At 51.4% G+C, this 24,210-nt stretch overlaps 10 protein-coding genes across 10 annotated transcripts; 6 read left to right on the plus strand and 4 right to left on the minus strand.

Annotated features, from left to right (window-relative positions):
- Window positions 1–81: 81 nt before the first annotated feature.
- On the minus strand, window positions 82–3,193 carry acoA (aconitate hydratase ACO1). The gene is made up of 3 exons (XM_057147997.1): window positions 3,069–3,193; window positions 2,921–2,938; window positions 82–2,803 (listed from the first exon to the last, which is right to left on the minus strand). Exons 1-3 carry the CDS (start codon window positions 3,102–3,104, stop codon window positions 494–496), a joined length of 2,364 nt encoding a protein of 787 aa, XP_057011651.1. The 5' UTR covers window positions 3,105–3,193; the 3' UTR covers window positions 82–493.
- A 1,133-nt stretch (window positions 3,194–4,326) lies between these two features.
- On the plus strand, window positions 4,327–4,804 carry N7473_002058 (putative C2H2 finger domain protein; the record flags this gene model as incomplete). Its single annotated transcript, XM_057147998.1, has 3 exons — window positions 4,327–4,367; window positions 4,434–4,613; window positions 4,687–4,804. 3 exons carry the CDS (start codon window positions 4,327–4,329, stop codon window positions 4,802–4,804), a joined length of 339 nt encoding a protein of 112 aa, XP_057011652.1.
- A 446-nt stretch (window positions 4,805–5,250) lies between these two features.
- N7473_002059 (uncharacterized protein) lies at window positions 5,251–6,389 on the minus strand (the record flags this gene model as incomplete). Its single annotated transcript, XM_057147999.1, has 4 exons — window positions 5,251–5,325; window positions 5,390–5,732; window positions 5,814–6,153; window positions 6,227–6,389. The coding sequence occupies 4 exons, from the start codon at window positions 6,387–6,389 to the stop codon at window positions 5,251–5,253; spliced, it is 921 nt and encodes a 306-aa protein (XP_057011653.1).
- Window positions 6,390–6,624: 235 nt separating this feature from the next.
- N7473_002060 (DNA-dependent ATPase RAD54) lies at window positions 6,625–9,400 on the plus strand (the record flags this gene model as incomplete). The annotated part of the gene is made up of 3 exons (XM_057148000.1): window positions 6,625–7,344; window positions 7,402–7,485; window positions 7,540–9,400. The coding sequence occupies 3 exons, from the start codon at window positions 6,625–6,627 to the stop codon at window positions 9,208–9,210; spliced, it is 2,475 nt and encodes an 824-aa protein (XP_057011654.1). The 3' UTR covers window positions 9,211–9,400.
- Window positions 9,401–10,428: 1,028 nt separating this feature from the next.
- Window positions 10,429–13,743, plus strand: N7473_002061 (VAC14 family protein; the record flags this gene model as incomplete). The annotated part of the gene is made up of 10 exons (XM_057148001.1): window positions 10,429–10,496; window positions 10,562–10,724; window positions 10,787–10,957; window positions 11,008–11,698; window positions 11,753–12,525; window positions 12,579–12,683; window positions 12,736–12,854; window positions 12,905–12,984; window positions 13,037–13,196; window positions 13,296–13,743. 10 exons carry the CDS (start codon window positions 10,429–10,431, stop codon window positions 13,741–13,743), a joined length of 2,778 nt encoding a protein of 925 aa, XP_057011655.1.
- Window positions 13,744–14,211: 468 nt separating this feature from the next.
- On the plus strand, window positions 14,212–14,967 carry N7473_002062 (Protein VAC14; the record flags this gene model as incomplete). Its single annotated transcript, XM_057148002.1, has 2 exons — window positions 14,212–14,766; window positions 14,830–14,967. The coding sequence occupies 2 exons, from the start codon at window positions 14,212–14,214 to the stop codon at window positions 14,965–14,967; spliced, it is 693 nt and encodes a 230-aa protein (XP_057011656.1).
- Window positions 14,968–15,234: 267 nt separating this feature from the next.
- Window positions 15,235–16,776, minus strand: N7473_002063 (AIM24 family protein; the record flags this gene model as incomplete). The annotated part of the gene is made up of 7 exons (XM_057148003.1): window positions 15,235–15,528; window positions 15,586–15,805; window positions 15,866–15,984; window positions 16,045–16,215; window positions 16,275–16,346; window positions 16,414–16,532; window positions 16,608–16,776. 7 exons carry the CDS (start codon window positions 16,774–16,776, stop codon window positions 15,235–15,237), a joined length of 1,164 nt encoding a protein of 387 aa, XP_057011657.1.
- Window positions 16,777–17,258: 482 nt separating this feature from the next.
- Window positions 17,259–19,831, plus strand: atm1 (ATP-binding cassette Fe/S cluster precursor transporter ATM1; the record flags this gene model as incomplete). The annotated part of the gene is made up of 7 exons (XM_057148004.1): window positions 17,259–17,636; window positions 17,697–17,756; window positions 17,819–17,933; window positions 17,989–18,257; window positions 18,310–19,356; window positions 19,450–19,666; window positions 19,767–19,831. 7 exons carry the CDS (start codon window positions 17,259–17,261, stop codon window positions 19,829–19,831), a joined length of 2,151 nt encoding a protein of 716 aa, XP_057011658.1.
- Window positions 19,832–21,128: 1,297 nt separating this feature from the next.
- N7473_002065 (uncharacterized protein) lies at window positions 21,129–21,431 on the plus strand (the record flags this gene model as incomplete). Its single annotated transcript, XM_057148005.1, has 2 exons — window positions 21,129–21,156; window positions 21,232–21,431. 2 exons carry the CDS (start codon window positions 21,129–21,131, stop codon window positions 21,429–21,431), a joined length of 228 nt encoding a protein of 75 aa, XP_057011659.1.
- A 1,315-nt stretch (window positions 21,432–22,746) lies between these two features.
- Window positions 22,747–22,953, minus strand: N7473_002066 (uncharacterized protein; the record flags this gene model as incomplete). Its single annotated transcript, XM_057148006.1, has 1 exon — window positions 22,747–22,953. The coding sequence occupies one exon, from the start codon at window positions 22,951–22,953 to the stop codon at window positions 22,747–22,749; it is 207 nt and encodes a 68-aa protein (XP_057011660.1).
- Window positions 22,954–24,210: the final 1,257 nt, after the last annotated feature.

Here is a 24,210-nt window from a genome sequence, read left to right on the forward strand (position 1 = left end):
TTATCCTCGGATCCGGAATATCACCAGAGATCCTCTACATATTACAAGACTCATTTACAGAAAAAAATACAAAGGAATAGATATAACACAAGGAAATAGTGTATGCATGCTATCCTGAAAGACATACGGAAACAATGTAGTGAGAAGATCAGATAGTTATATCCATTGAGCCCACCCAAAAAGTAATCGGGAATCCAACGCGAGGCCTGAGGCCGGAAAAGACAAAAGATCATAAATTTTTCCCAGAGCACAACTCCTCATACCCGGCTCGAAAAAAGGGGACAGACATGCACACACGGAGTTGCAGTGGCATGGCCCCCAGAGGGACAGTAGCCACTCTGCTCTCTTTCTCGGGTCGCTAAACACATCAAGAGAACGTAGTTTACACGGGATAGGGCGAGTCCAGTTAAGGATAGCCAAACCCCTGAGGAACTTCAAAACAAGGCAACAAAAGAACACACATCAACTAACGGGAGATAATGATATCCTCCATTTAGTTGTTGCCGGACTTGCGGGCCATGGTGTTCAGGGCAGAGCCGTCAAGGAACCACTCAATCTGGGACTCGTTGAAGGTGTGGCTGAGGGAGATGTCGAAGGCGTTGCTGCCATCGGCGGGGTGGACACGGAGGGTCATGGGCTTGCCAACGGCGAGCTCAGTGCACATCAGGTCAACCTTGTCCTCGGGGCGGATCTTATCGTAGTCGGCGGGGTCGCTGAAGGTCAGGGGGAGCATACCCTGCTTCTTCAGGTTGGTCTCGTGGATACGAGCGAAGGAGCGGGTGATGACGGCCAGACCACCGAGGTGACGGGGCTCCAGAGCGGCGTGCTCACGGGAAGAACCCTCACCGTAGTTCCAGTCACCAATGACAACCCACTTGATACCGCGGGCCTTGTAGTCACGGGCAGTGGCGGGGACGGCATCGTACTTGCCGGTGAAGGCGTTCTTGACCTTGTTGGCCTCGCCGTTCTCCTCGTTGATGGCACCGATCAGCATGTTGTTGGAGATGTTGTCCAGGTGACCACGGTACTTCAACCAGGGACCAGCCATGGAGATGTGGTCAGTGGTAGTCTTGCCCTGGCACTTGATCAGGATGGGGATGTTCTCAGCGTTCTTGCCGTCCCACTTCTCGAAACCGGCAAGGACCTGGAGACGGTCACTGGTGGGGGAGACAGCAACGTTGACGGTGCTGCGGTCGGCAGGGGGAGCCTGGTAGGTGTCCTGGCCGGGGTCGAAGCCGCGCTCGGGCAGACCGTCACCGGAGGGAGCCTTGAGCATGAACTCGTTGCCGTTGGCATCCTTCAGCTTGTCAGTGAGAGGGTTGAAGTTAAGGGTACCGGCAACGGTCATGGCGACGACGATGTCGGGGGAGGCAACGAAGGCGTGGGTGGCAGGGTTGGCGTCGTTACGACCGGTGAAGTTACGGTTGTAAGAAGAGATGATGGAGTTGGCCTCGCCCTTCTTGACATCCTTGCGGTCCCACTGACCAATGCAAGGACCGCAGGCGTTGGCAAGGATAACACCGCCGTACTCCTCCATAGTGGCCATCTGGCCGTCACGCTCAATGGTAGCACGAATCTGCTCGGAACCAGGGGTGATGGTGAACAGAGACTTGGACTTGAGACCGTGGTCAAGAGCATCCTGGGCGATGGAAGCGGCACGGGACATATCCTCGTAGGAGGAGTTGGTGCAAGAGCCGATCAGACCGACCTTGAGCTCCTCGGGCCACTTGTTGGTCTTGACAGCCTCCTTGAACTGAGAGATGGGGGTGGCAAGATCGGGGGTGAAGGGACCGTTAATGTAGGGCTCGAGCTCAGACAGGTTGATCTCAACCAGCTGGTCGTACTCGGCACCCTCGTCCTCACGGAGCTGAGCGGCGTACTCACGAGAGAAGTCACCAATCTGCTGACGCTTGGTAGCCTTCAGGTAGTCGTACATGCGGTCGTTGAAGGGGAACATGGAGGTAGTAGCACCAATCTCGGCACCCATGTTACAGATGGTACCCATACCAGTGCAGGACAGGGAGTTGACACCAGGACCGTGGTACTCAATGATAGCACCAGTACCACCCTTGACGGTCAGGAGACCGGCAACCTTCAGGATGATATCCTTGGGGGTGGTCCAGCCAGACATCTGGCCAGTGAGGCGGACGCCAATGACCTTGGGGGCCTTCAGCTCCCAGGGCAGACCAGCCATAACGTCGACAGCGTCAGCACCACCGACACCGATGGCGGCCATACCGAGACCACCAGCGTTGGGGGTGTGAGAGTCAGTACCGATCATCAGACCACCGGGGAAAGCGTAGTTCTCCATGACGATCTGGTGAATGATACCGGAACCGGGCTTCCAGAAACCGATGTTGTACTTGGCGGTAGCGGAGGCAAGGAAGTCGTAGACCTCCTTGTTAATGTCGTTGGCACGGGCCAAATCCTTCTCACCACCAACCTGGGCCTCAATCAAGTGGTCACAGTGGACGGTAGTGGGGGTCTGGACGGAGGGCATGCCAGCGGACATGAACTGAAGGATAGCCATCTGAGCAGTGGCATCCTGGCAAGCAACACGGTCAGGGCGGAGCTTGAGGTAGGAGGTACCACGCTCGATGTCCTGACCGTGGGGGTCGTCAAGGTGAGAGTACAGGACCTTCTCGGCGTAGGTGAGAGGGCGCTGCAGACGAGCACGAACGATGTCGAGGTTCTCGGACATCTTCTTGTAGTTAATGTAGTTGCCCTTCTCGTGGATGGTCATCTCGACCTTCTTGTCAAGAGGGTCATTGTTGATGGTAGCGAAGGCCCGAGTTCCGTTGATCTAGAGATTGTCATGTTAGTTGATGTCATATGCGCATTTTCGTCCGACTCTTGGCTTTCTCTGGGGAAAACCGCCAGTGGACGATTCTTGCGATGCAAGATTATGGTCGCTGCTTACAAGACGGAACTTAGGAGCCTGGAAAGAAAAGAATCATGTTAGTTTCAATGCGGATTTGGCAGTCTTGGAGCTGGGAGGGCTTGCAAATGAGCAATGCACAGCAGTACATTGCCCACTACAGGCCGAGGATGCAGGGCTGAGAGCTTACCAGCGCACCGGCACGCGCAAGCCGAGTGGAGATCATGATGGATAGCTTTCTCTATATTGAGACAGCACAACGCATCCAATTTAAGCAACCACCTTCACCTGTGGAAGCAATTCAAGAGTGGAGAGTGGGAAGGGAAGAGAAAGAGAAGAAAAAAGGGAAGCTTGGAGGTTTTGAGTGGGCGAGAGAATTCGACTGGGACCGAAGAGCCGTAACCGCTGTTACCAGGGCGATACGCCCATACGGTACTGTTACATACTGCCCGACCTCCGCATGCAACACCACTAACAAGAGGCTGGGGAGGTGGAGCGAGCTGGAGTTTTCTTTGATCTTTCAATGCGGCTTATAATTAGGATCCTATACAAATGATGTTCTTCAAATACTACAGATAGTGCTCATATTGAGTCTTCTATTTGTATTGAAGCTCCCTGACTGCCATACCTACCTCTGTACTGCCATGTGAGAGCAGCTGGGCACCCCAGAGTGTCCGTAATTGCAATACACGGCATGTGACGGGGGTGTGGGCGACCACCAATCAAAGAGTTTGCGATTACAGGCTGGGGAGGGACACCTGGCCAAGAAAGGCAACATTCGGGCCAAGGGCAAAAGGAAAGAAGCACGGTCAATGCGGGCCTTGATGGTCCTCAAGTCACTATGTACTCGGCTTGTACCCCGTTTATCCTTTATCCGCAAGTCCTTTTGGTCGACACCTTCACATGCGGGCTTTGATGGGTGATGTCCCCAGTACCTCCCAGATAGCAATTGGACCTTGATGTTTGGCCTATGACTATAGAAGATCAAACAATCACGAGATATCAACTTCAAACGTGTAATTTCTTTTGCCTCAATGTACTAATGTAGAACGGCACAGCCCATCAACAAGGTGGCCGCAACAAGACTCCCCCGGAGCAACATGCCGCGATGCAAACGTCATAAAATACCAAAGTTACCATCCAATACGGTGCCCCGTAAGCCGGTGACCAAACCGAATGAGCCGAGGCGTGCCGACTGTTTCTCCCGCCCGCTGCGGCCAAAGAGGTCGGCCGCCAATCAGACCCGAGGCGTTTCGAACGCTTCTCACGGCCCACAAACCGGCGCGGAAATTTCAATCCAAAACCTCGTCCATTGTCTCGTCCCAGCCCATCCCCCGTGCTCCACTCCGCCCGACCATTACTCCGGAATCGGCGATAACGGCTTTTTTTTCCTTCGTCTTCATTCTTTGATACTAGCAGCGCGGAACGAAAGCCGAGCCTAACACAAGATGGGTGCTCTCAGAAAAATCAAGACCAAGCGTCGCACCAGGTACAATCCATCGACAACAGTTTGATACCCATCAGAGGGGAGGAGGATGGCTAACCATCTGTGCAGAGACTACGACCAGGTCCTCGCCGACATCGAATCGCCTCGCCATCTCTCCCAGTACAAGGAAACCAAGGATACTGAGGATCTGCCAGGTCTTGGACAGCACTATTGCATGGAATGCTCGAAATGGTTTGAGAGCGAGTACAACCTGAAGGCGCACACCAAGGGCAAGAACCACAAGCGCAGGTGAGCCGTCAACCAATCCGCCCATCTGACTTTTCCATCGCAACCTCGCTGACCAGTCGATCTACACTCACAGAGTCCGTATTCTGCGCGAAGAGCCTCACAGCCAAAGGATCGCCGAAGCTGCCGTTGGATTGGGAGCTGCAGACAATGGCAAGCGTTCGGAGGATGACAATGTGGAAATGAAAGACTGAGCTGGACTCCGAGTCGCCACGACAAACCCCTCTGAGGAAGCCATGCCACTTACCTGGCTGACTTCTCGCTTGGTCTGGATTCAAGCATTCAAAAGTCCCAAAAGTATGCACGTTGAACTGTTACGATTCTCATGTCTACAATAATGCGCGACTCTGCTTTCCTGCATGTGTCGGTGGATACTCACGTGAGGCATTTTTGATATTGCCGATTCTCGGCGGTCTTCCGCTCAGCCGGTTTGCGGGCCCACGGGTCGAAACTGCCGGTCCTCGCTAGAGTCCCCACGGACTGTGGCATCAGGGTGAAATTTATCCCCCTTTCGAGCAAACCTCCGCAGTAATTCCAATAGAAATCCCTCAATACCAAAATAAAGTCTAACCGCAATCGGGTTTCCGGTCTATATTCAATGCTTGGCTCCTCCCACTCTCTGCTTTTGTACTGTACACATCTATATACGATCTGTGACTGGCACATGTACACTCGCATTGTTGAAGCTCTTCATCAGCCATTCGTAGCAAGCCCACTACATCCATATTAGTCTTGAATTGTTCCCAGAGTGATGAAGAGATATTGAAGAGAGGCCCTACCTGAACAGCGTTTACAATAAACGCTCGAATGCTGCAGATCCCGAGGCCCCGATAAAAGGCGCCCATGCCCTCGGCCCGGTAGACCTCTTGGGCCATCTGATAGGAATTCAGCGTCGCCCGAGGCTGCCGTAGAAGATTTTGGTTCTCGGGGGCTGTCTGTGCAAGAGAATGCTCATGGATCGTCTGCGCTTGTAGTCGCGTTTTGACCATATCCAGCGGGAAGATAGAGCCCCAGGTGACAATGCCAGCAATGCCACCGCAGAGGAGAATCTTCATAGTAGCCTGATGAGATGTTTCATTCTCAAATGTCATAAAGCGTTTGCAAAGTTCATAAGACCAGAAACTAAAGGTGGTGCTTGGTTAGCATCTGATCAGATATATATATTTGCAAGTATAGTGCGGGGAATAGGGCTCATCTTCATACTAAAAACCGTAACCAATTGAATCTCGTGCACTCGTAATTGCTCCTCCGTAGTACAGGCCTCTCAAGCCTCGATTGCGATATATATTCTTGGCAACGGTCCAGGATGAGACCTCTGGACGAGAGTCCAACTGTGCCCTGCATTTGATGAACTCTGTCGGAGAGGATATAGTCCAGCTGGCAAGACCGCCTGCGGCACCAGCAATCCAGATCTTGTATAATGGCACACCGTCGGGGTTAGTGGGGTCTGTAATGCTGCTGTCCATAGCCATCAAAGACCGGTTGTAGGCCACGAAGAGCAGCGCATTGAGAGCTCCATATCCCAAAATCGGAGCCGCCGCACCTATCACCGGAATCAACACAGCTTTTCATCAGATTGCAAAATAAAGAAAGAATGTCATTAAAGTCACACAAACCTCGTACGAGTGAGCTCGCTTTCTCGAAGCGGCTCAATTGTGATTGGGCAGATGCATCTCTTGTATGACCTGCCTGCAGTCGAACCTTGATGACATCTAGGGGATTGCCAATTATAATACCAAGGGCACCGCTGAGGTAGCCAGCCCAGAAATCAGACGACATTGAATCAGCCCTGATATATGACGAATGTGCAGTCCCACTCGTCAATCCTCCCAGCTTTCCGTAGTGGGGTGATCTGGAGGTCACGTGGGGCCGCGGCACTTTGGTGTTGTAGGCAGACGCGAGGCAGGAACGCGTCGGTGGCAACCACTCCAACAACGACCATTTCCTTTTGTACAGGGGGAGTTTGTACAGTTGCATCTGATTGAGATTTGGTATTTGATTTCGAATTGCTTAAATGTATGACACTCTCTCATTCTGGATCTTGTGGAGCCAGTACTTACATCTATCCAGGTATCGCCCTCGGCCAGCCGCGGCAGACGGCGGTGTCAAGACCCCATTACAGCCAAAATCCGTGAATGCACTCGATCGCCTCTCCAAGCCCTTCAAATGTCCAGGCTCTGCAACGCGTACTCGAGCATCGGAAAAGCCAGCAAGAAAGAGACGAAAGGTCAACTATGCAGACGCAGATGGCAGCGTCGAGGATGGAGCGGAGAAGGCATACACAAATGACGATCGACTCGCATTGGCGACTCGTGAAGTGAACAAATTCCCCGTGTTCAAGCCCAAGGATACAGACACGACATTCAGACAGAGGTTCCGGATTCCGTTGGTCAACAAAGAGACGGACGAATACAATGCTGGACGAGCTGCCCCTACCTTGGGCATGCGGCAAGGTGCGACCTTTGTTGCCAAGCCGCTTCATGACCCAAGCGGAGAATTTGCCATTGTACTATACGATCCGACTGTCGATGACGTCCCCGAGGAGCCGAAGCCAAAAGATCCGGAAGCACCCAGGGAGGAAGGCGAGGCTAAATTGGATGAGCCTCTAGTACATAAGAGCCTGGCAGATATTCTGGGCATTAAGAAGAAGGTGGAAGGAAGACCAAAGGTGCCTGTTGTTATAGATCCAAGGCTGGCAAAGATCCTCCGACCACATCAAGTGGAGGGAGTTAAGGTATGGCTCATGATTTCGTGTTGTTACACTAAGAGACTGACATTCTTGGCTTCACAGTTCTTGTATCGTTGTACAACAGGCTTGATTGATAAGAACGCCAATGGTTGCATTATGGCAGATGGAATGGGATTGGGCAAGACGGTATGCAGTCGGAAAAGTACTCTACATGGAAAGCCTTTCGACTAATTTCTCCAGCTACAATGCATCTCATTGATGTGGACTTTACTTAAACAGGATCCGGAGGCGGGAAGAACGACCATTCAGAAATGCGTAATCGCATGTCCATCGAGTTTGGTCGGCAACTGGGCGAACGAATTAGTCAAATGGCTGGGCAAAGATGCTACCACCCCTTTTGCAATTGATGGGAAGGCCTCCAAGGCTGAACTTACTTCTCAGATCAAGCAGTGGGCAATTGCATCGGGTCGAAGCGTTGTCAGACCTGTGCTCATTGTGTCCTATGAGACACTTCGCATGTATGTGGATGCTCTCAAGGACACACCGATTGGACTGCTTCTGTGTGATGAGGGTCATCGACTCAAGAATAAGGAAAGCTTGACTTGGATGGCTTTGAACAGTCTCAACGTCAGCCGGCGTGTCATCCTTTCCGGTACGCCTATCCAGAATGATCTGTCAGAGTACTTTGCTTTGCTTCACTTCGCCAATCCCAACCTGCTAGGCTCGCAGAGTGAGTTCCGCAAAAGGTTCGAACTCCCAATTCTTCGAGGCCGTGATGCAGCCTGTACGGAAGAAGACCGGAAACTGGGCGACGAACGCCTACGGGAGCTCTCTGGAATCGTGAACAAATTCATCATCCGCCGAACAAACGAACTTCTATCGAAGTACTTGCCTGTCAAGTACGAGCACGTGGTGTTTTGTAATATGTCAAAGTTCCAGTTGGATCTCTACAACCACTTCATTCAGAGTCCCGAGATTCGAAGTCTGCTACGAGGAAAGGGTAGTCAGCCTTTGAAGGCCATCGGAATTCTGAAGAAGCTTTGCAATCACCCGGATCTTCTGAACTTGGCAGAAGACCTCCCGGGCTGCGAGTACACATTCCCCGAAGACTTTACACCCCCAGAGTCTCGTGGTCGTGACAGAGACATCAAGAGCTGGTACTCTGGAAAAATGATGGTGCTCGATCGCATGCTTGCACGAATCCGTCAAGACACCAATGATAAGATTGTTCTGATCAGCAACTACACCCAGACTCTTGATCTCTTCGAGAGACTATGCAGATCTCGTGCCTATGGGTGTCTGCGACTGGATGGAACAATGAACATCAAGAAGCGAACGAAGCTTGTGGATAAGTTCAACGACCCGAATGGCGAAGAGTTTGTCTTTCTTCTCAGCAGTAAGGCGGGTGGATGTGGTCTCAACCTCATCGGTGCCAACAGACTCGTCCTGTTCGATCCCGACTGGAATCCAGCCGCTGATCAGCAGGCGCTGGCCCGTGTCTGGCGTGACGGGCAGAAGAAAGACTGCTTTGTTTACCGATTCATTGCCACGGGATCGATCGAAGAAAAGATTTTCCAGCGCCAATCGCACAAGCAGTCACTTTCGTCTTGCGTTGTCGACTCGGCAGAAGATGTTGAGCGCCACTTCTCTCTCGAGTCTCTCCGAGAACTGTTCCAATTCAAGCCCGAGACCCGTAGCGATACACACGACACTTTCAAATGCAAGCGTTGTCGAGAGGACGGCACACAATTCGTTAAAGCACCTGCTATGCTCTACGGTGATACAAGTTCTTGGAACCATTTCGTTAATAGTGGAGAGAAGGGTCCGCTGGCTAAGATTCAGGACTTGCTTATTCGACAGGAAACTACCGAAAAGGATGTCTCATCGGTTTTCCAGTACATTAGTCATTGATCGATTTTGATGGGTGTGATCTTGATGAGGCGAACAGGCGTGGTCTATTGGGTGTTTTCACATGAAGCGATTATTGATTAGAATTTCCCCAATCGATACATTTAGGTAGTCTGGTACAATCTGAGATAAAGGACCTCATTATATGATCTCCTCTGCATGTATGAGAATGTTGGTCCGCTACCTGATTATGAATGGACAACTCGAAAATTGCGAACTTGATGATTGATTGGGGAGTAAGGTAGCCGATCTAAGCCTCAAGTTTGTACGGAGTATAGATAGTCGATTAAGACTTAGACCTGTTTCGTACAGTTTAGTCCAATTTATCCTGGTTAGGTTCTTGTGACAGGTGATCGCCGAGAGCTTTTGGTATATTTGCGTTTCGGTCTGTTTGCGACCCGCTCGAAGTTTTGCATGTTGATGCTCTTCAAGTTGTGTATCCCTCTCGAGGTACAGTAGTTCATGGCGATTTTCTTGCTATGCTGAGATTCTTCGGTCATACCAATTGTTAGCTATATATTGGCTTGTCGGGTATCATATCAGGTCGAAGATGCAGGTTTGAGATAGGGACACCTTGAATCTCAACGATGTTACGAAGTCAGTGATTTTGGAAGTCTCGAAAGATGAAGAAGTCAGGAAAAGAAATGCTCAGAGATAGAAGCTTTCTATACTCGAAGGCAGGATCCTATTAGGTCACCCACGTTGTCGGTCAGTTTAAGGAGCGAAAGAGCCGCTGCATGCGTGCCTGACACCGAGAACGCAAAGTTAGACCGCAATCTGAGCCTACCCTTGAAAAGTTCGACAACCGACTGCTATATGAGCTAAATCTGAAGTGACGAAACGTACTCTATAAATTCAACAATCCCAAATCCTTTCATGTCCCTTTGTTATCTAGTTCATGCAAGTGTGTTGAGCTGACAGCTCTGGTGGTACTTATTCTCGGGCCGAGTCCAGGCCCGTTGCTGACATACGTCACACCGCGCTTGGACTCATCCATCTCCGCGTTGACAACGCATCTTCTCCCCACCATCGAGCTTGTGAAGATCAACGAGGCTCTGCCTGGACGAAAGAAACTTCAGATCAGAGAATCATACCGATCCGACATCCTTCTACAGTGGCCCCGACCTGCGAGCCCGTGAACCGAACCCCGACCTACGTGACCTCCACCATGACCACTGCCTAGTCGCAGCTTGAAACAGCTATTCTCCGTTCGTTGGAGAGATGGATCATTCAATACAGCGGTTGCTGAACGACAAGCTCTACGATAAGAGGAAGCAGGGAGCTCTGGAGTACGTTTTCTCGGAATTAGGAGGGTCGTACGATATCCCCGGCTAACACGCGACACTCGCTCCAGGCTAGAGAAAATCGTTCGAGATGCCGTTTTCAGAGGAGAACAAGAAAAGATTGCAAAGATTGTCGAACAGCTCTGCCACGACTATGCCTACGCTGTGCACCAACCTCATGCGAGGAATGGAGGTCTGATCGGATTGGCGGCTGCCTCGATCGCACTGGGATCTGTGAGACATTGGATACACAGGGAATGCTTTGGAAATGCAGGGCTGACATGCTTGTTCTATAGGAAGGAGTTGCGCCTTACTTGAAAGAAATTGTCCCGCCGGTTCTAGCTTGCTTTACCGACCAAGATGCACGAGTCCGCTATTATTCTTGCGAGAGCATGTACAACATCGCCAAGGTGGCCAAGGGAGAGGTTCTGCTCTTCTTCAATGAGATATTCGATGCGTTGGCCAAGGTGAGAATGGCTTGGCCTGAAACAAAAGGCTATGCTAACATGCACTGTAGCTCGCGTCCGACTCGGAACTCTCCGTGAAAAATGGCGCGGAGCTTCTCGATCGACTGGTTAAGGATATTGTAGCTGAGTCTGCAGCTTCATATGTCTCTGTGCTACAACTTTCGGAGAAGGAGACGGCCGACCCAGACGACGCGCATGATACGGAACTCCCTACCGCATTCTCCCTCGCCAAGTTCATACCTTTGCTCAAAGAACGAATTCATGTGATCGGGCCATACACTCGCAACTTCCTGGTATCTTGGTTGACCTTACTCGATACGATCCCTGACCTAGAACTCGTCACCTTCTTGCCTGAGTTTCTGGAAGGACTGATTAAGTTTCTTGGTGGACCTCACAAAGATGTCAACGTTGCTACACAGGGTCTTCTAGACAGGTTTCTCACGGAGATCAAGAGAATCACTCGTCTGAAGAAAGGAATCGCAGAAAGTCGAAAGGGACAAGAGAGCCGCAGGCGTTCTAATGCCAGTGATACTGTGAGCGCCAAAACCGAGCAGACACTTGAGACCGCTGGTGCAGAGGATGGTGAGAAGGATGACATTGCGGTCGAAGACTCGGCATCAGATTCACTGTTTGACGATGAGGCGATCCAGGCCGATGATGACTGGATCCCGGGTCAAGACGTTCATATCGACTATCCCAAGATTCTGGACATTCTAGTCAGCTTTGTCGATACCTCATTCGGTAATCCCACCCTCGTTTCTGGGTCTAATAGCCACACGACTAACAAGTATATAGAGGAGGAGATGCAATTGACTGCACTTCGCTGGATCGATGCTTTCTTTGAGATCAGCCCTGAGGATATCCTTCCGTTTGTCCCGAGGCTGCTGACTCAAGTGCTCCCGGCGATGTCTAGTGGGTCGGATTCGGTGCGACAGGCAGCGAACCGAGTCAACAAGTCCCTCCTCGAATACATATACTCTCTTTCAGATGACGCCCCTGAGGAATACGCCCAAGCGTCATCCAAACTTCCTTCAACCGCACCTAGCAAGGAGAGCATAGACAGAAAACCTTCAGAAATTCCCAACCCCGATTCAAGGAGAACAACACAAGAGTCTTCTCGGGCTCCGACACCGCGGAGTAGTATCATTTCAGCGCCCGCACAGCCAGCCGATCTCGATTACGCTGCAGCGGTGAACTCGCTGATTTTGCAATTCTTGAATGAAAATGAAGCTACTCGGGTAGCTGCACTTTCGTGGCTGATCATGTTACACCGGAAAGCGCCACGAAAAGTGGTTGCATTCAATGACGGAACCTTCCCAGCTCTGTTGAAAACGCTCTCTGACCCTGCAGAAGCAGTTGTGACTAAGGACCTGCAACTGCTGTCTCAAATCTCAAGAAACAGCGAGGATAGCTACTTCACTTCGTTCATGGTGAATCTGCTTCAGCTTTTCTCCACTGACCGACACCTGTTGGAGGTTCGGGGCAATTTGATTATCCGGCAGTTGTGCCTGAATCTGAGCCCTGAGCGAATCTATCGGACCCTGGCAGACTGCCTCGAGAAGGAAGAGGTATGTCGTATATGTCAAACCGGCTGGGCCATTTACTAATTCCACCCGACTAGGATCTCGAATTTGCCAGCATCATGGTGCAGAATTTGAACAACAATCTTATTACCGCCCCTGAACTGTCTGATATGAGAAAGCGCTTGAGGAACCTTGACACAAGGGTATGTTGCCTGTGGTGCATTCTAATACATCAGAAACTAACAGGCGCTTTAGGAGGGACAAATGTTTTTCGTTGCCCTATTCCGGTCTTGGTGCCATAATGCCGTGTCTACCTTTTCCCTGTGCCTTCTTGCTCAGGCCTATGAGCAGGCTTACAATCTTTTGCAGATCTTGTAAGTCGCTCGATACTGAAAGTGTTGAATGCCAATTCTAACGTCTCTAGTGCCGAGCTTGAAATGACGGTCAACATGCTGATCCAAATCGACAAGCTGGTGCAGCTGCTCGAGTCCCCCGTCTTCACCTGTACGGTGTTCCCCTAGTGTATCCTGGGGTCCTTGGCTAATACCTCTTCCAGACCTTCGTCTCCAACTTCTCGAACCCGAAAAATACCCCTACCTGTACAAATGTCTATACGGTGTCCTCATGCTCCTCCCCCAGAGCTCCGCCTTTGCCGCCCTTAAAAACCGGCTGAATAGCGTCAGCAACATCGGTTTCCTCCATGGTGGTCCCCGCAGGTACGCAAGTGGAATATCCCAAGCAACGGGCATATCCCAAGCCAAAACAGGAACCAGCCCTCCCCATAGCAGACCGCACGTACTCATGAGTCCCAATAGCACACCCCAAACTGCACCATCTTTCGATCGTTCGTCCGGCACCCGCGTCAAGAGTCGTGACGATATTCGGTGGACAGAACTCCTCGATAAATTCAAGGCTGTCCAAGAACGGGCGCGTCGCGCGCAGGCTGCGCAGCGCCACTCACTGGACCCGACAGACACCTTGCAGAACCCTTCGTTAACTGCCGCACTATCTGCGGCGACGGTTGACCGAGCGCGAGATCGATCGGCTCTGCCTGACGCGCCGCGCGCGGGCATGGTGTCTCCCATCGGTATCGGCATTGGCCATGTGCCTGGAGCGGCTGGTATGGGTGGGAGCGGCAATCGGGGAGCGCTGGACACCAGAGCCACCAGCTCCACAACTCTTCTTGGTTCTGCACATAAACACAAGTCGAGTCTGCCGAATCTGGGGAGACTGGGAATCGGAGGACGCAAGTCGAAGAGATGAGGTGCTGCGAATAACTCTTTTTGTCCGTGTACTTAACCTTTAGCTCGGTTGGCGGTGGTTTAGCAAAGATACCCATCGTCTTTTCTCCCTGCAGATCTACTGCATTGACAATCAGTCTTTGAATCCTCTCATCAGTTCTGTGTAGGTATATCTTGTGGTAATTCCCTTTCTTGTCATGCTCATTTAAGCATTCAGTTTGTCAGTCATGCTGCCTTCCCATCATCTAACGAATATTCTGACAGCTGGAGTCATTGACTAAGGCATCCATACCATATCGAGAAAACTTGAATGTGATACTCAATCATCAACATGATCTGCTTTTCAATCTACCTCCTTATTCCCGCCTTCCTCTCCTTCACCATACTCCTCATCTTGCACCCTTCCCACTGGATCATCCGCTACACCCATAGGACTCTGTTCCTAAACTATCTCTCACTCTATCTCTTCCTTTACCCCTCTAGAAGCAAAATGCAACCTATTCCCCACCGAATCCATCATCCTCCCCATTCCGGCTTCACAGCCGCCCAACGCGCCCTTTCCATACCAGAACTCGTCTCGCAAATTCTGAGCTGGGACGCAGCAGGTTTCAAAGACTATTACTGGGTCTACGGCCAAATCTTCCCAAGAACCAGTTTTGCTCGCTACGCCCGAGTCAACAAACTATGGTTCCATGAAGCAATGCGATATCTATGGTGGACTCCACAGCCTCGCTTCAAACTTGAACTCCTTGAAAAAACCACTCCTTTCCGAAGACAATTCTACGCAGATTTTATGGTGAATGTTTACTTTTATAATGACCCCAAGCTCAGTGCTAGCGAGAATAGAATCTTTAAGGGGTTGATTCTTCCGCGGTTGCGCTTTGCGAAGATACTTGTTCGTACTGGACAGCGACTTCTCTCTTTACCTGAGATTGTGGGCTGTGCGCTTCAGGATCTTACTATTGATATCGTGGCTATGAAGAATGGCAGGAGTGGAGCTCTTTCGGATAATAGGATGCAGGAAAGATTGGCGAAGCGGTTGATGGTAGGTCCTGCTAATGTGGGAGTTTTGTGGGAATGTACTAAAATCGCATGACTATCTCTCCAGAAGATGTTTCCTAACCTAGAGAAGATTACTCTGAACGAACTGTTGACTGGACATGTCAGCCCGGGAGATCTCGCGAGATTTCAAGCAAATTTCAGTCATGTCCGGGTCGTGCTTCAAGTTGCAAACGGCCAGCAGTGAGTGAGGTGCTCGGGCTAGACTGGGATTATTGTTGCTCTGTTGAGTCCACCTTGAGCCCAAGTTCTCGAAGTGGAGTTACGAAGCAGTTGTGTACCTTACGTGCGGAAAGTAGTTCATCCAGTCTACAGAGAGAAAAGAAATTGATTTGAGTGGCCGCAGCTGTGATTTCATGACGCCCAAAATGTTGTACAAGATGCAAAGTAAACCATTCCAAAAGAAAACCACCTCTAGTGCGGAGAGAGATAAAGAGAGCGATATAGGACGCCCTTAGGCTTCCTTAGGGCTTGTCCGTCCAACCTCCTTGATCTCGACGGTGCCATCCTTTCGGATCTCAGCAACGCTCTGACGGATTCCCCGGAGCTCTTGGTTCAAGTTCTCGACCGAACGAGAGATCTCTGCCTCTGAGGGGGTTGGCTTGCTAGGCTCTTCCGGGGCAAGGGTGGTGATTCCACGAGGGGCGTCGGCGAGTTCAGTGACTTGACGCTCAGAGAGAATGTCGTTGACGCGGGGTCCGCGAGACTGCATGAGAATTGTTGCAGGCCCGTCAAATTGCAGGAAAAGCTAGAAGGAGATTGTTAGCCAGCTGCACGTCAAAGGATAACCAGGCAAACATCATACTCTATCTCCCCAGATGGTCATGCGAGACCATGTACGAAGCTTGTGAAGGAAACTCATGGTGTTCTTCCAGGCCTTAGAGTCAGACACATCCCGGATGAACTTGTTGCCCTGCAGGAGGCGTGGCAATGTCTTCAGGCCGGGAACCTGGAAGCTCAAAGTTGTGGATTTGAAGCGGTAGGGGCGAGGGGGGTTGGAAGACATGGTATAGGCGACAATGTGGCTGTAACATATGGGTTAGAGCTATCAAACGTTGGCTCGGTGCTTAATCGTCGCGACGTACCTAGGGTGAGCGACGTATTGCTCGCCGTCCTTCAACTCCACGGAGTAGACCTGGCCTTGGCCTACCAACGCGATCAATCCTCTGCCAGTGACCGCAGAACTACCCCAATGAGCCAAGCTCTGTACGAGAATCAAAATCAGCCATTTATCTCAAAGTCACGATCGAGGGGTACCACAAACCAGGCTGGCGTTAATGGTTGGCTTGATGGACAAGGACCGGCCTGTCCATGCCAGCAGCGCGCGCCGCTGGGCAACCATCCAATCCACTGAGCCATTGAGATTCACGACCGCGAATGAGGTCGTTGGAGACCGAACGGAAATGAGGGCTGTGACAGGGCTCGCAGAGGAGACCTAAGTTCTTGTTAGCGACGGTCTTGCAATCCCATCACTCGGAACCAGACGTGTCATGCCTTCTGATAGAGGAAGGGCACGCCCAGAGGGGCCCTGCGGAAGGGTTCGAGGACGCTCAACGTCGAAACCACCTGTAGCGATCATGACTGTCAGCGCGTTATCCAATCGCATATCGTCCACCGCAACAGAGCCACATACATTATCCGCCTTGCCGCTCAGTCCCACCAATGTTCCCCGGCGCGTATACAGGTTTTGCGAAGCCGAAAGCGATACCGAGAGGAGTGAATATGGAGTGCCGACGACATCGAAGCGCGCATCTATCAACAAGAATTGTCAGTTGAGTCCAATTTCAAAGACACAATACTCTATCCAACTCTTGCAATTCAACATACCTCGCGATGCGGCGGAACTAGGCGTACCGGCGAGGGGCAGATGGTCGCCATTGACGGTAGGCTCTTCCGAGGGCGCCGCACGAATCTGAATCCATCTGGCCTGCCGGGCGCGAGGAACAACTCGTGTCCAAGACAGAGTCCGGACACCTCGCTGGAGGGCTGGACTCATTGTGCCTGAAGTAAAGACCGAAGACCGCGTGGTGCTGAAGGACTTTACGTCAGATTTGGAGCTCGCAAGGGAACTCAACCCGGGAAATTGTGGCGCCGAAGCTCAGGACCAGTGACCGGTGCGGCGTCGCGGCGAGCGGAGGTACTGAGGTACACCACGCCCGCATTCGATTGCGACATTGCCTTCTATACCACCCGCGCATAAAGGGAAGAACTCGTTTGGTCGGGGCGGGTCTCGTTGTTCTTCCTCTAATACACCCTCTCTTTTCACTCATCTGTTTCCGCGACGACCACCGAACTCATTCGCGCAACCTGACGCTTTTCTCCGAAGCCGGCGGCTCCCAAGGTTGCCTTCCCCCACGAGCTTATCGCAAGCACACACGAGCACACCATTCTCCTCGCCTGCGTTTCACTATGCCCCTGTGAGCCCAATTCGTGCGCCGAACCATCTCTAGCGGTCAAATTTCCTTTCATCTCGCAGCCATGCTGCTCAGAGCGGCACGATCGCCGTGCTGGCGCACAGCGCGGTACTTATATCCGAGCTTCGCCGGCCAGGCACGGTGGACGAGCCCGAATCGCATTCAACAGCACACACTTCAGCTACGAGTGTTCACCTCTAGCAGTTCATGGCTCAACCAATCCACCGATGGCAAAGACCCGACCTCTGCGAGGAACAACTCCCTGCCCGCTGCTACCGCCGCCGAAGTGGCCAATGCCGCTATTGTCCAGAAACCGGAGGCCGGTGAGGCCAAGAATACCCCGAAGAAGGACTTGCTGAGTGAGGCAGCTATGGCAAAGAAGGAACAGCGCAGTGCAGATTGGGCTATCATGAAAGAGATGGCTAGATATTTGTGGCCTAAGGTATTGCTTCAAAGATGGAAGTAATAACATGGCATCGGAAGTGCTGACCGAGTATGATAGGATGACTGGGGTACCAAGCTTCGAGTGGGAACTGCACTTTCACTGCTTGTGGGTGCGAAGGTGTGTATTGGTCTCATCTCTTATCACATCTATCTCTGAGAACTGACAGTAGTTGTCTCCAGATTCTCAATGTGGAGGTTCCATTCTACTTCAAGAACATTGTGGACTCCATGAACGTCGATTTCGCGACCCTTGGTGGAACAGCATACACCGTGGCAGGCTCCATGATCATCGCTTGTACGAAATTACCTTCATCCTAGCTTGTCAAAACTGTCCTAACTAATCTCGATAGATGGCGCCACCCGTATCGGAGCCACTTTCTTCCAAGAACTGCGTAATGCAGTCTTTGCCAGTGTTGCGCAAAAGGCAATTCGCAAGGTTGCCCGGAATGTGTTTGACCACTTGCTCCGACTTGATCTCAACTTCCACCTCTCACGCCAGACCGGCGGTCTCACCCGAGCCATTGATCGTGGTACCAAAGGTATCAGCTTCTTGCTGACCTCCATGGTCTTCCATGTTGTACCAACTGCACTTGAGATCTCGCTCGTGTGCGGTATTCTCGTAAGTCTCTCGGTTTGATGGTGATAAGATTGCCGGCTCATCCCCTCACCAGACCTACCAATATGGTTTCCAATTCGCCGCCATCACAGCTACTACCATGGTAGCATACACAGCGTTCACCATTACCACCACCGCCTGGCGCACCAAGTTCCGTCGACAGGCCAATGCCGCTGACAACCGCGGTGCTACCGTTGCTGTCGACTCGCTCATCAACTACGAGGCTGTCAAGTACTTCAATAATGAGAACTTTGAGGTCGCTCGCTACGACAAGGCCTTGAAGAACTACGAAGACGCCTCGATCAAAGTCACCACCTCCCTGGCCTTGCTAAACTCTGGCCAGAACATGATCTTCTCCACTGCGCTGGCCGCAATGATGTATCTGGCGGCCGACGGCGTGGCTACAGGTGCCCTGACAGTCGGCGATCTGGTCATGGTCAACCAATTGGTTTTCCAGCTCTCCGTGCCGCTCAACTTTTTGGGCTCGGTTTACCGTGAGCTGCGCCAGTCTCTGCTGGACATGGAGACTCTTTTCAACCTGCAAAAGGTGAATGTCACCATCCAGGAGAAGCCCAACGCGAAGCCGCTCGAGCTGAAGAAGGGCGGTGAAATTCGCTTCGAGAACGTCACGTTCGGCTATCACCCGGACCGTCCAATTCTGAAGAACACGACATTCACGATTCCCGCTGGCTCCAAGTTCGCCATCGTGGGCCCCAGTGGTTGCGGCAAATCGACCATCCTGCGTTTGCTCTTCCGATTCTACGACACCCAGTCCGGTCGGATCTTGATTGATGGCCAGGACGTACGTGATGTAAGCCTTGACAGCCTCCGGCAGGCCATCGGTGTGGTGCCCCAGGACACGCCACTGTTTAACGACACCATCGCACACAACATTCGCTACGGTCGGATCGATGCCTCGGATGAAGAGGTGCGCCATGCCGCCGAGCGCGCCCGCATCAGCCAGCTGATCGAGCGACTTCCTGATGGATACGAGACCGCGGTCGGCGAGCGCGGCATGATGATTTCGGGCGGCGAGAAGCAACGGTTGGCGATTTCGCGATTGTTGCTCAAGGACCCGCAGCTGTTATTCTTCGATGAAGCGGTAAGTGCAAGATCATGAATTGTTTGTGGTTCATTTTGGGAGGGGTTTTTCCCCAGGCGTGCGTAATGTGGCTGACACCGGGGAATGATACAGACCTCGGCCTTGGACACATACACGGAGCAGGCGCTACTGCAGAACATCAACAGCATTCTGAAAGAAAAGAGCCGCACAAGCGTCTTTGTCGCGCACCGGCTGCGGACGATCTACGATAGTGATCAGATCCTGGTGCTCAAGGATGGAGAGGTGGCGGAGATGGGGTCACACCGGGAGTTACTGGATCTAGAGGGAGTTTATGCGGAGCTCTGGAACGGTAAGTACAGTACTCCCTGTCAATTCCACGAATAGAACCCCGCGGACCTTGGGGAAGTGGGTTCGGTATCTGATGCCATTTCTGACATGCCGATGATTAGCCCAGGAACTGTCGCTTTCCCACGAGGAGGGCGAGACGCCGTCCGAGGAGAAGAAGGTCGAGTAGACTTGTAAAGCAGCGAGGACCAATGATTTGTTATGATGTCTAGCTGTATTCAGCCAGGTGCAGCATGTCGCCATGTGGACAGTGGATAGATAAAAAGCAGATTCATGCACGATGCACGGAGTGAACTACTACATACATGCTGTCTGTACTCCGTACACATTGTAGTCTTACAGTTCAGACTCTAGACCACGCGATAATCCGACTAAAGCAAGGGGAAATCAACCTGAAACACGGGCGCACGGCCTCGTTTTTCCCGTTCTCCAGTCAAGTTGAACCGACGAAAGTCTAGAAGGCGGGTCATGAAGTCCAGTCAATCGCTAGTGGCTGATTAGCGCCGTTGGAAAGACCAGAGAAGACTTGGGATAACCCAATGATCAAGTCTCGTCCCCTGGCGAACCAACTGAACCCAAAGTCAACCAGGTTAAACTCGCGTGCCGGTTAAGTTTTTGTTATTTTGACGCTTGGACTATCGAAGTCTCGAAGTCTGTTGATTCTGTAGACTCGGCGCTAATTCCCTTTAAGCTAACTTCCCCACCGCGTCTCTCCTTTTGTCACCATTTCGGACGCGGAGTTTGTTAGCTTGTTTGTTCTTTCTCCTCTTCTCATTTCCTTCCATATTATTATTGTATTCCTTCTTATCGTCCTGCAAGCCACTCGTTTTTCTCCTCTCCGGGACCACATTTCCCACTCTGTTCCATTTTCCACTGTCGCTTTCGTCGCTCGTCGCTCGTCACTCTCTTTACCGCGTCCCAACCTCCTGTCACTTCCTCCGAATTCTCCGGGCATCTCACATTCCTTGCATCCCGCTACAGCCAATCCAATCCCACCTTAACCTGCAACCCCTTCGTCGGACTCTTGGTGGCTTCCTTGTGGCACCAGTTCCACTGCCCTCGTGCGCCCCTCAACCTCGTGTGCGCCCTCCCCTCCTCCCTCCTCCGCGATTGCAAATATACCACCCCATCCCGCCACAATCGTACCCCCTTTTCAGTATTCTGCCTGGTGTCATTGCTGCTGTATACCTGTATACTGGTGAGAAATGACCCAATTGAGCTGTTGAGGTGGTAGTTGAAAGTGTCAACAGGACTGACTAGCTTCTACAGTAACCTCGAATTCTTCTCTGTCCGCTGCCGGCCATCTCACCTGTCAACCACGTTACGCTCCACTCGCTGCATGTGGGAACGATTGTCGCTGCACTTCCGTATATAGATATTCGCCAGGAATAAGTACGACATACAATTCTTTTGTCGAATTCCTACAATCAGCATAATCGCCAGGATCTCGCATCTACACAGTCACAATGGGTCTCATTGATAAGCTACAAGCCAGTATGTCGCGCATCACAGCACCATCCGCAACAACAATGTCCTAGAACCTCGTCCTCTAACATCTATCCTCCTTAGAACTCGAGCTGTACCGCCTCGAACAGCGCTATGCTCGTCGCAAGCACCGCAGCACATTCTCCACGGGCGCTCAATACGTCGATGGCGAATACGTCTTCAACACAGGCACAAACTCCCCCACCAGCACGGTCTCCAAGCACTCCACCGGTAGCTGGCGCCCATCTGCACTGCGCGGGTCACAAGAGTCGCGCTGGAGGTGAAACATGAATTCATGACATGCGCACCTATAACTTTCACATTCTCCTTTTACTCTCGGCCCGACCGATTCTAGCGCTTTTCATTGCTTTATTCTCGTCGACATACACCCGCCAAATCCATTTCGGGCCCCCCTATGGTTCTGCTTGTTAGCATTGCTTTTTGACCGGCTCCGGCACCTCTCCCCCGTTCTTCGCGTGATGTACCTGCGAAGATTCGACCTTGACCTTGACTCTACCCGCCTTGACGACCTCGTGCTTAGTCGCCACGTCTGTTCCGTTGGAATGTTCTCTTTTATTTTCTCCTACTTGTCCCTACCTCCACCTCCGTTAGGCTCTGCAATCGCCTGAGCTGAGCCATGATTCTGGATTACGTTATCGTTATCGGCGAAACTATCGCCAAAAGTTGGGGTCTCTCTCTCTCTTTTCTCTCTTGATTACGGGATTTGATTTGATTTGATACCTCGGCTTTTTGGGAGATGCCTGCTTCATGTCTGTGCAATTTTTTCACCATCATCTTCTTTTCTTTCTCTTGCATTGTGCTGTTGAGCATATAGCATTCTATTCTCTCTTTTTTTAGTTCACTTCCCTTGTTCATGTTATCCAGCTTGCATTTCATGCTTGTTCTTCTTTGTCCATATTATATATAGGTAGCATTGAATACCCCTGTGGGTTTCGTTCTGATACACTTTAATGGGTTCCGGATAACAGGTAGATCTATACTCTCAAGTGATGCTTGGACTGTCAGGGAATAATCTACATGCACCGATCTAGCACGAGTAAAAGCCTCCGAGCTCGTGCTGATCATGATATTCGGCTTGGTGGATATAAATCTCTTCTTGGGCTTCGATGCTCATGAAAACAATTCTCATAAGATGTCTTTGGTCAGGTGCCCCCATCGAAAGCACACTGCCGCCCTCGGTAGCGAACAAGAAACCCAGAAACAACCAACCGGTCAATCCGTCCAGTCCAGTCCTAGGATCTCATTCCTCGAAAGGCAAAATGCAACCGGGACCGTGTCGTCTATGGCGGAAGCCGTAAGGATTTTAGCAATATCCGCGACTGTCGCTTTCAGTGAGATGGTTTATAGACGGTGGTCGAGAAGAAGACCTACGGCATCACGGACAAGCTCAGGCCAGGAGCGGATAGGGTAGTGCGAAGAGCGCAGATGACCCACGGAGCCCATTCGTTAAAGCGAGCTTTATAATCAATAAGGCCGGAGTAATCAAAGACCGCAATGCGCCAGAACTCGTAGGGCGGGGGAACACGTTGATGTAGAGCTTCGATGGTGAGAAGAAGCGAGATGACTGGACTGGTCCGACTAAATCGGAGGCACCTTAAACCGTGCTGATCTTGAATCGCAGGTTGGCCATATGGCGATGAATGGCAGGTTCCAGGCGTAGAAGATTAGGGCTGGGTAGGTTGGTGTACGTTCGCCGCGGATGTCTCCGTTGGCATGGAAGTCTTCCGTCCGTCCAACCTTGGACCTTGCATTGCGTTCCTTGATCGAGAGGTGTTTGATGACCATGTACACGTGTTCATCCGATAGCTTGACGGCTGGTGGTGGTAGCTTGTATCGGCCTTCTTTAAGGATAACGTCGGTATAGACAGGTTGATGGTCGCCCTGTAGGTTCGTCTAGGATTTGAACTGAGCTTGGTATCTTGAGCACGGATGACAATCCAAGCTGAGAGTTTTGACGAAGCTCGCATATAGCTATTTGCGCTCCATAGGCATGGTTTCCAGCGACTTGAGCTTTTTCCAATGGAGCTAGCTCCAAAGGTGTTGCATTGCTAGCCAGAACCAGAGATGGTTGACTTTGGCGCAGTTGTAGAGAGTTTCTCGGGAATCAGTAAGCCCGATCATCGTAGATGCCAACTCAGGGATGGCGCAGACACGCTGTGCAGCAGTTATGATGCTTGTACCTGTGTATGTTGTTTGTGAAAGGCACGGTAATGGGTGGGTTTTTCAAGGGCAAGGAGTTTATGGAAGTGAAAGATAAAGCGAGAGATGATATAGAAGACAGATTGGTAGAGGAAGTAACAGAAGGACGAGAATGATCGAAGGATATAGTGGTCGAAGGATAGAGTGTTCGGAGGATGGTGTTCGAAGGATCTAGATGTAGTGGTGGAAGGATGTAGTGATAGAAGAATATACAGAAATAGGTCTGTGTAGGTGATAGTATGGAGGGGATTCTACAGTGGAGGACGCAAGGATTTAGTGATTCTCTCCACTGTCGCCTTCAGTGCTAGATCCGAGATGGCTTATAGATAGTGGTCGAAAAGCAGAAGACCTTCGGCAAGCGCGACTGCATCACGCATGAGCTCAGGAGCGTTTAGAGTGGCGCGAAGAGCGCAGATAACCTATATGGCCCCTTCGCCGATGCGAGCAAAGTACTATATTCAATGAGACTGGTGTGATCCAAGAACGCAATGCGCCAGAACTCATAGTCCGGGGGAACACGTTGATGTAGAGCTTCGATAGCGAGAAGAATCGAGATGACCTGGTCCGACTATGCCAGGAGACCCTTGAAGTGTGCTGATCTTAAATCACAGGTTGGTGGTCCTGATCTGGCCCTGCAGGGTTGTCCAAGAGTTGAACCGAGCTTGGTAGCAGGCGCGTGATCATCCAGGTGCAATCGCCAACTTTCTTCATCCTAATAAGCCAAAGGGCCAACAATATCCTGAATTCCTTCAAGATGTAACACGAAAGCCTGAAATTCGTTTTGATAAAGTGTCTTGGGATCCCGGAACTGGTGGTAGTCATAGGATTAGAGTTCTCAAGTTG

The sequence above is a fragment of the Penicillium subrubescens genome (genome assembly GCF_028828155.1).
Source record: "Penicillium subrubescens strain IBT 31985 chromosome Unknown utg000002l_segment0_segment0, whole genome shotgun sequence".
NCBI lineage: Eukaryota > Fungi > Ascomycota > Eurotiomycetes > Eurotiales > Aspergillaceae > Penicillium > Penicillium subrubescens.

Coding starts and splice junctions, on each gene's coding strand:
- acoA (XM_057147997.1), bottom strand. CDS start 3,104: ATGATCTCCACTCGGCTTGCGCGTGCCGGTGCGCTG.